The sequence below is a fragment of the Colossoma macropomum genome, unplaced genomic scaffold (genome assembly GCF_904425465.1).
Source record: "Colossoma macropomum unplaced genomic scaffold, Colossoma_macropomum, whole genome shotgun sequence".
NCBI lineage: Eukaryota > Metazoa > Chordata > Actinopteri > Characiformes > Serrasalmidae > Colossoma > Colossoma macropomum.
This window is the reverse complement of record NW_023494787.1, coordinates 34,469,431-34,479,850: the sequence shown is the minus strand read 5'-3', so window position 1 is coordinate 34,479,850 and position 10,420 is coordinate 34,469,431. Positions and strand designations below refer to the sequence as shown.

The window sequence follows — 10,420 nt, the reverse complement described above, 5'->3', positions numbered from 1 at the left end:
TATTGTATTACCAAAATACAATAGAACAGTAAAAAATGTCATGTAGGAACTACATTTCCAAAACTGGAGTTTTAAAAGATATTAAAATATACAGAGAAATTGATGTAAGACTTGGCAGACCATCAAAAATGTCACTATCATACTTTTTTTCATATCTTAGACAAAATCAAGCTCCATTTACTATGGGTCTAAAAGGGTGGGTTGCTGTCAACATTTACTATGGGTCTAAAAGGGTGGGTAGCTGTCAAGAAGCTGTTACTGAGAAATGGAAAAGACATAATTTGCAAATCAAACAAAGGAGTCCAGATCTTAACATAACTGAATGTGTTTGGGCTTGCATGGATTGAGTGGAGCAGAAAATGCAACCACTTCTAAGACTGAACTTTGGTAGTGTTGAAAAATAAATTCAATTGAAAAATTGTCTTCTGAAAAGAAAAGAAGTTGTCATTAAAGCAAAGCGTGGGCACACGTGATGCTAAATATAATTTGAAATTATAGTTACTTGTGGAGGGTTCTGTGTAATTTTCTGTTAAATATGTTTTGTGCTTTTTGTCGTTGCTGAAAAATACGAACTTGCACTAAATGGCTGTTTTGACTAAACTGAATAAATGAAGGATGGTCTTTGACTTTTGCACAGTAGCTGTGTAATGACATACACAACTGGCACATGATCATGATCTTATGACCGTATCTGACATTGTTGTTCTCAGGACAGGGCATGAATTTACTTAAGCCATTCAAAAATTGCTTTCTAGCACACACTGAACTTAGCAAGATTGGGTTTCATGACAGGTGCAGTCCAATAACACTTTATTGGATAACCCCCTGTAGATGCTTTGTAGATCTTTATCTTGCATTTAAATTTCAGTTAACAAAACTTTTTCTAAGCTTAATCCTGGGCCTAACCCTAAACCTAACCTTAATCTAAGACCCAAACCTAACCCTTGTCCTAATTCATAGTCCTTTTCACCAGATAGTTTGTTAATAATGTGAACGTGTATATAACCCTGTTTTTCAAAAAAGTTGGGATGCTGTGCAAAATGTAAATAAAAACAGAATGCAACGATATGCAAATCATTGAAATTCTATATTTAATTGAAAATAGTACAAAGACAACATATCAAATGTTTTAAAAAAGTTGTGACGGGGGCATGTTTACCACTGTGTTGCATCACCTCTTCTTTTAACAGCACTCTGTGAGAGTTTGGGAACTGATTGCTGTAGTGTTGAAAGCGAAATGTTTTCACGTTCTTGCTTGATACAGGATGGTCTCCTTTGTCTTATTTTTAGTTTTATAATGCGCCAAATGTTTCCAGTGAGTGACAAGTCTTGACTGCATGCAGACCAGTTTAGCACCCAGACTTTTTTACTACAGAGACATGCTGTTGTAATAGGTGCAGAATGAGGTTTGGCATTGTCTTGCTGAAAAAAGCAAGGCCTTCCCTGAAAAAGCCATCATCGTAGCATATGTTGCTCCAAAACCTGTAGACATTGTTCAACATTAATAGTGCCTGCAGAGGTGTGCAAGTTACCCATGCCATGTGCACTAATGCAACCTCATACCATCACGGATGCTGGCTTTTGAACTGTGCACTATTAACAGACTGGATGGTTCCATATGGATCCATAATTTCCAAAAAGACGGACCACAGGAAAACATTTCCACCTCACCTCAATCCATCTTAAATGACCTCAGGCCCAGAGAAGGCAGTAGTGTTTTAACTTGCATTTGTGGATGTAGCAATGAAATGTGCTCACAAACAATGGTTTTCAAAAGCGTTCCTAGTCTGTGCATTGATTTCCACTACAGAATTTTAATGTAGTGCCGGGATGTGTGTTCTCTGCAGAGGAGGTGTGCTTAGAAAACCAAGAAGATGGAAAGGTATGAGAGACTGTCTCTTGCTAGACAATTGATACTGAAATATAATATTCAGTACTTTCTCTCTCTTTTTAAGACTCCTCATCTCTTGATAACAGAATCTATAAGTTAGCAGTGGGTATCACTTCTCTGATTCTTGAGGATCCGAAGATCACGGCCATCCAGTATTGATTTTCGGCAGCCCTTGCATACAGAGATTTCTCCAGATTCTCTGAATCTTTTATGCACCATAAAATGATAAAATCCCCAAAATCTCTTTATTATTTTATATTGGGAATCTTATTCTTGAATTGTTTTGCACTATTTGCCCACGCAGTAATTTAAATGATTTGCACATCATTGCATTCTGTTTTTATTTACAGTTTGCATAGTGTCCCACCTTCTTTGGAAATGGGGTTGTAGTTAATTTATTGTGAGCTCAAATGAGCCACTTTACATCAGAGTGTATACTCAGATATCACAGTGCGGGTGAAAACAACAGAAGAGGCTTCAATGGAGCATGAAAAACGAATTGAGGAATTGGAGCACACGTGTGCGGCGCTACAAAAGGATGCAACCCGGCTGCAGGCTAAGTTGGAGGACTTGGAGTCGCGCTCCCGTCGCCAAAATATCCGAATTCGAAGGAGGAGAACGGTAGACCGACAGAATTTGTTGCCAGATTAATCCCCGAAATTCTGGGAAGTGAGCATTTCAGCAAGCCAATTCAGGTCGACCGTGCACACAGGAGCCTGCAGCCGGCTATCGAGAGTAAGGCACGGCCTATCATAGCCCGGCTCCATCACTGTCAGGTCAAAGAACTTGTGCTACGTTTGGCTAGACAAAAGAAGCAGCTCCATTACAAGGGATCCCGGGTGTCTGTCTATCCGGACCTGGCCTCCGACACCATCAGAAAAAGGCAAGCATTCAGTGAAATTAGGAGGAAATGCAGTGAAAGGGGCATAAGATGTGGTTTTCGACATCCCGCAAGGTTCATTGTAACTGCAGGAGACGACACATCAACCTTCACTACGCCAGCAGAGGCAGAGAATTTCCTTCGTGCGAAGGTGAAAGACTGGTGAACCTGCTCATGTGGAGAAACGGTAGAGAATGTAAGACAGACTGTACAGCACTATTTTGAAGTTTAATGTGGTTTCGGACTGAATTCAGTTTCATCTAAAAGGCGAGGACTTAAATTTCACTTATATTTTCACAAGAAGGGGACGGACTTTTTCGTAACGTAGCTAATTCAGCTCATAAGAAGGTGCACAGCGTATACGATTTAGTTCGTTACTGGCGTTAATTAAGGTGTAGTTTAGTTAAGACGGAAGTGGGGAGGTTGTTTAGGAAAGGGAGAGTGAAAATGTTCTCTTATTTGTTCTTGTTTCTTAGAGGGTTAACATCGACATTTGTAATGGAATCCAGAGGTTCAGTTGTACTGTTAAAGGTTTCTTTACGATTACATGACAGGAAATACTCATATGTTACATAGCCAGCACGCCAAGTATGGCAATAGGCTCACAAGATTTGTAAGCTGGAATGTACGAGGTCTGAACAGCCCGGTAAAAAGAGGCAAAGTTTATTCACATTTAAAATTCTTAAAAGCAGACATATGTTTCCTCCAAGAAACACATAAAAAAAGCAGCACATAAAATGCTTTGTCCAACATGGGCATCATATGTATATCAGTCAAATTTCAACGTGAAAGCAAGAGGAGTGGCTATAATCATAAACAAAAACACCCCTTTTAGACACAAGCAAACTATTACAGACCAGAATGGTAGATACGTTATAGTGTGTGGGACTATCAACTTGACACCTGTTACACTTGTTAACATTTATGGTCCGAATTTTGATGACCCAGCATTCTTCCAGAAATTCTTTGCTGTAATTCCTGATTTATCACAGAGTAATGTAGTTATTGGTGGAGATTTTAACTGTGTCCTTGACCCTGTATTAGACAGACAACCAAGCCAAATTCATACATCAAAATCAAGTTCAGTGTTGAGCAAATATATGGATAACTTAAACATAGTAGATATATGGAGACTGCTTCGTCCATCAGACAGACACTACTCCTTCTTTTCCTCTGTCCATAAATCCTACTCTAGAATAGATTATTTTCTTCTAGACTCAAAGTTAATCTCCACAGCCACCTCATCCCAGTATCATAACATAATAATATCCCCCCACTCTGTAGATTTAAATTTCAGTGTGGTCAAAAGAGAATATCGTTGGTGCTTAGATAGTTCTTTGTTGCAAAGTGGGAAATTCAGTCAGTTCCTGGCAGAGAAAATAGCACAGTTCTTAGACACAAATGATAAAGGCGATGTACATGACTCTATGCTTTGGGAGTCTATGAAAGCAGTCCTTAGAGGAGACATAATAGCATATGAAGCATCACAAAGAAAACAAACAAAGGCAAAACTAAAGGAAATTAATGACAAATTAACTAAATTAGAGGAAACATACAGAGCAACTAAAAAAAACTAGCATACTGAATAATATAATGAAACTAAAATACGAATATAACCAGATTATGTCTAAAGATGTTTTTAAATTACTTCAGCAGGTCAAACAAAAACACTTCGAAATAGGCGACAAACCTCAAACTGTTAGCCCGCCAGTTGAGGAAAACCCAAGCTGCACAAGCTATACATCGCATAAAATCAAGCAATGGCTCCATCTTGACAGACCCTAAAGCAATAAATCAGCGTTTTGCACAGAAATTTATAAATCACAGTGCAAAGGTGGACTAAGTGACATGAACAGTTTTTTCTCCAAATTTAGCATTCCAAAACTGAGTGAAGGGTCTGTAGAATTTTTAGATGCAGAAATAATGCTGGAGGAGATACATGCAGCCATTTTTTCATTTCCAAACAATAAAGCCCCAGGCCCAGATGGATTTAGTATAGAATTTTATAAAAAATATAGCAAAGAAGTTTGTCCACTACTACGTCGCATGTTTCGGCATTCATTGGAAACATCTAATCTTCCTCCAGCATTGTACAGAGCCAATATTGCTCTGATCGCAAAACCAGGTTGGGACCCCTTATTAGTCTCATCCTATTGACCTATTTCATTAATACCTATAGAGACCAAACTGCTAGGGAAAATACTTGCGAATAGGTTAAAAGATCACATAGGCTCAATTGTACATCCTGACCAGTCAGGTTTCATGCCAGGTAGACATACTTTCTTCAATCTCCGTCGTCTGTTTGACATTCTATATGCCAAACATGAGATGGAAGCTGTTGTCATCTCTCTCGATGCACAACGTGCTTTTGATCAGACTGAGTGGCCATGCATGATGTATATCTTAGAGAAATTTGGGTTTGGACCTATTTTCCTGCAGTGGATACAAATTATGTATAAACAACCAAACGCATCAGTTATTTCCAATCAAAATATTTCTTCTCCTTTCCCAGTATACAGAGGAACTCGTCAAGGCTGTTGTCTTTCCCCATATTTGTTTGCTATTCTTATAGAGCCACTTGCTATAAGCATACGTCAGCATACAGAAATAATGCCTATCAAGATAAAGGGAAGTCTGCAATATATATCTCTGTATTCTGATGATATATTGTTGTATGTCTCCAACCCTTCAGTGTCCATTCCTCCACTTCTTTTCCTGATAAATACTTTTGGATCATTTTCTGGATTTACAATTAATTGGGAAAAAAGTGAATTGATGCCCATTACACAAAATGTGAATGTGCAGTTTTTACAGTCTACCCCATTTAAAATAGCTTACCACAGTTTCACATATCTTGGTGTTAGGGTAACAAAAAATTCAGGAGACCTGCTAAGGGTAAATTGGGAGGGAAAAATAGAGCAATTAAAACAAAATATTGACTATTGGAAGACTTTACCCATGTCACTGGCTGGAAGAATTAATGCAGTTAAGATGATGGTACTCCCACGGTTTTTGTATGTTTTTCAGACCATCCCATGCTTTATCCCACTCAATTTGTTCAAACAATTAGACTCACTGATAACACCATTCCTGTGGAATTATAAAATACCAAGGATATCTAAAAAACATTTATGTAAACTAAAAGAAGGTGGTTTTGGTATACCTAATTTTAAACTGTACTATTGGGCAGCAAACTTAAATATTTTCTCATGGTGGAAACAAGGCCCGACAGACTTTACAGCTGTCCTGCATGGTTGTCAATAGAAAGGTCTCTCTGCAATAAAACCACACTACCTGCCATACTTAACAGCCCTAATAAAGTGAATAAATCATTGTATGATGGGCATTTTATAATAAGCAGTGCTCTTAATATATGGAAGCAAATCAAAACACATATAGATAGTCCAGATACATACCTGGATAGCCCCATATGTAGAAACCATGCCTTTCCCCCTGCTTTAAATGATATTGTGTTCACTCAATGGAAGGAAAGTGGGATAAAATGTATTAGGGACTTGTATAAAGATGGTAAATTTGCTGAACTTCAAAGAATGTACAAACTCCCTGTCTCACACTTTAGATATTTAAAAGTCCGGGATTTTGCAAGGTCACATCTGACTAACTTTCAGACCATTTATCTACATAATACACTTGAAGAAATTAACCGATTTAATCCTTTGGACCAGAAGGCAGTCTTCAATTTTTATCGAATATTATTAGGACATATAAACACTAGTACAGAGTCAATTAAGCTTCTGTGGGAAAATGAGTTAGGAATGGAAATAGAAAACGATGTATGGGAGATCTGTCTGAAGAATATACATAATTGCTCAATAAATGTAAGACATAATGTAGTCCAGTTTAAAACCCTGCATAGGATATACCTCTGTAAAACTAAGCTTCACAAGGTTTTTCCAAATATTTCTCTGTAACAAATGTAATGCAATGGAAGGTACACTGATACATTCGTTATGGGCATGTAGTAAGCTACAGACATTTTGGGGCAGTATTTTTAATTGCCTGTCAAAAGCATCTGGAAGGGACTGGAAACCTAATCCACTTTGGGCTTTGTTGGGACCAACCAATGACTCGGTAACCGTGGAGAAACATGAACGCCAGGCCATTCTTTTTAGTATGGTTATTGCAAAAAAAAATATATTACAAATGTGGAAACAAGAGTCAGTACCAACATATGAAATGTGGATAAAGGAACTAATCAATGTACTGCATTTGGAGAAGCTGCGATTTTTAAAAAATGAACAGTTAGAGCTGTGTGATAAAATATGGGGTCCTCTATTTGCCTATTTTGAAAAGGACCAAGACTAACCTGGTTCAACTTGTGAGATACCTGTTGTTGTATGTAATTGTATGTTTAAAAACTAAGAAATCCTCCTCCTGTACGATGTAACCCTCCTGTTACTAATTTTAAAATGAAAATAAATGCTTAAAAAAAAAAAAAGTAACTACATTATTTGCCATTATTTATACTAGTCGGTCAGTTTGCACAGCCAGATGCAGCCAGCTATGTCTTTGTGTGGACTGAGGGCTAGCATTGGCATCGAATGACTCTTTTAAAGGCTTCAGTCATATTTAACTATCAAAAACATTTTAATTTGATTGCAATATTAGTGATATGCAAGGTTGACTGGAAGCGTCTTGAAATACACGTTTAGATAATTCCCAGCCTAATCATGTTTGATGTGGTTTGTTGTAAGAGTCCTTGTTATATTTTGTTTCGGTTTGTCACAAGGGAGGGAGGTGTTGAGGCAGGATATAAGTGTAAGTGAAGCAACTGTTAACATAAAACAAAATAAACACAGAAACAGTCATGTAAAGAAACAAAAGACAGTTCAAAAGTCCAGTGAAACAAGAGGGCTATATAGACAAAGACTTGCGAGACTTTACAATCTAAACACAGGTGGAAGGACTAATGATTAGGCAGGTTCTGAGGAGGAGACATGGGAGGAGTCTGTGCATGGCCCTAAACTTCATTCACTCCTTTCAGATGTTTGAAATCCCCCCATCTGCCACTTCAGTAACTCTTCTGCAGACTGTCTGCAGTAATACCCCATATAGAAAAGAATTACATGCATGTATTTTCTAACTTCATTTTACTACCCTCATTGATTAGATCATTTGGTCAGTAAAGATAAAGCATTTTTAAATATTTTGTGTGCTTTTAAATGTAACTGATTGGATTTATTTTATCATTGGATATGATTTTTATGAAAGATCAGATTACATTTTTAGAAAGTTATTCCAGAAGAAATCATAAGCATTCATGAAAGTGTTTGAAACACTTGTTAATGTTTTTTGTCCTACCATGAACAATTTGTAAGTATGACTGCTTGAATCTAGGATGTTTTTATCAAAGGTTCACATTTTAAAAATCCATATTTGATCAATGATGTAGGTTTAGATGTAGATGCATACATTTATAGTGGTCACAAATCAAGAAGGCCTAATGACTATTGATCAGGTCAGCTTCATATATGAAATGAGTTAATTAACAAATCAAAATCACCAGTGCTGAGCTATCTCATTAAGAGTCCTTTTTTTTCAAAATAAACGCTGTAATATGTTGGTTTTCTCATCATCATCATATAACTCTGCAATTTAAATTTTTCACTTTTAATTTATTTTTTCTTGTTACAGTGCCCCCTGTGGTTGCAGTGAGCTTCAATGAGAAGTCTCGCTATGGTCAGCTGACCATGTTGGAATGCCATATGTATGATTTCTACTCAAAAGACATTGCTGTCACCTGGCTGAAGGATGAGACAGTGGTCAATGAGGGCATATTCCAGTCTGAGACAATGGCCAGTGGGGACTGGACATACCAGTTCCATTCATACTTGGAGCTTGTACTTCAACAGGGGGAGAAAGTGAGCTGTCAAGTGGAGCATAGTAGTTTCAAGAAGCCCCTGGTTGTTTTATGGGGTGAGTTCTGTCAGGGAACTAGGGTTCATGTTATTTAGGTTCAGCCATTTTATGAGACGTAAATGTAAATGTGCAATTTGAAAAAATCCTTCCCACAAACTGAAAAAACAACCTTGTGTTGACTATGATTGCTGACTATCAGGTATTATGAAAGTTCAAGCCAGTTACCAACAGCTATAGTATTATGCTGTTTGTCTGATATGAAATTGAATATAGAATATAGAAATAGAATAAAAAAATTTGTGAGGTCCATTTTGCAGAAAAGTGACCTGCATCATACAGTGAATAAACTAACTGCCAAATACATGTTTTGCACCAACTGTCAGTGTCTCCTTAAGGATTTTTTTTACCCATCCATAATTATTATGTTTTCCCTTTCAATTGTTCATACATCCATCCTTCCATAAAAAAACTACTATTACTGTTACATAAATGGATTTGACTCCAGTTACTCAGTTTAATTTGTTGATTAATTACTTGTTTACCAATTTATTTTCAGCAGCAAATGCTGAAACATAGACATACCAAGTAAGTTGTCTATGGGAAGTTTTTGGATGCAAGCTTTTCTTCATAGTAGGCTACCTCATTATCAGTCACTGTTTCCACACTGAATCTTATTAAACGCTTTCAAAACTATGCAGATCTAGACCTCATGTCCGCATGCTAGTTATGGCCATGAAGTTTACTATCCACCTTTTCTATCCAACTTTATTGTTTTTGGCAATAAGCTTTACTATTAGCTTTACTGTCCACTTTGTCTTTGGCTTCTCCTTTTGTGGCAAATACAACAATGCACAGGATATACACTGTATGGACAAAAGTATTGGGACACACCTCTTAATCAGTGAATTCAGGTGTTTTATTCATTCCCATTGGCACAGGCGTATAAAATCAAGCACCTAGCCATGCATTCTGCCTTGGCAAACATTTGTGAAAGAATGGGTCATTCTAAAGAGTTCACTGAATTAGATTGTGGCACTGTAATAGGATGCCAGCTTTGCAACATAGTGCATAAAAGTCACCAATGCTCTGCTGACTCAATAACTGCAGAGTTCCAGACAATTCAGACAATTGTATGCTTCCAACTTTGTGGGAACAGTTTGGGGAAGGATTTTTTAGAAACTGCACTGCTTGTCAAACTGCTTGGCTACATGATGATGTAATAGACAAACTGGTCACTACAGTGGTTGAAGTGCTGTATACAAAATTTAACAGAGCTATTAATTAGAAATCAACTGTGACTTGTAAATGGTGTGACGTGTACTAAACAATCTCCTCCTTTCTTGTAATTACATGTCTATGAATTAATTTGCAGGTGGGCACTGGAGAGGATACACTTTATAATGCAGAGCTTGCTTTATATTTGTTTGATGTTCAGAAAAGTTATATTTGTTGTCTTCCCATACTCAATTTTCATTTAGTTTTCAATAAATAGCATTATCCAGTCTTATTTTATACCCATGTCCACACTGTCTCAATATTGTCACAATGTGAATTATAGAATGAAAACCAAATAAATGTTTGAAAAGAAGATATAGCCTATGCTGTAAAAATGGTTTGTTAGTTCAATCTAAAAATTACTTTTAATGAGCAATTTAGTTTTTATTCAGCTCAAAAAATAATTTGAATAAAACAATAAAAAGCAAAATAAATAGGTTAGGTAAATTCAAACCTCAAAAACATTTCAAAACCAGTTCTAACCTGTTCCATTT

General features: G+C 36.9%; 1 protein-coding gene across 1 annotated transcript; it reads left to right on the top strand.

Moving 5' to 3' along the window:
* The first annotated feature begins 2,803 nt into the window (after nt 1-2,803).
* LOC118805099 (SLA class II histocompatibility antigen, DQ haplotype D beta chain-like) lies at nt 2,804-8,766 on the top strand. Its single transcript, XM_036565706.1, has 2 exons — nt 2,804-2,967; nt 8,427-8,766. The coding sequence occupies exons 1-2, from the start codon at nt 2,823-2,825 to the stop codon at nt 8,744-8,746; spliced, it is 465 nt and encodes a 154-aa protein (XP_036421599.1). The 5' UTR covers nt 2,804-2,822; the 3' UTR covers nt 8,747-8,766.
* Nucleotides 8,767-10,420: the final 1,654 nt, after the last annotated feature.

Excerpts from the sequence above, each read along its gene's own strand:
- LOC118805099 (XM_036565706.1), top strand. The coding sequence starts at position 2,823 with ATGTGGTTTTCGACATCCCGCAAGGTTCATTGTAACTGCAGGAGACGA. Across the intron at positions 2,968-8,426 it reads GTGGAGAAACGGTAGAGAAT|TGCCCCCTGTGGTTGCAGTG; the intron begins GTAAGACAGACT and ends TTCTTGTTACAG.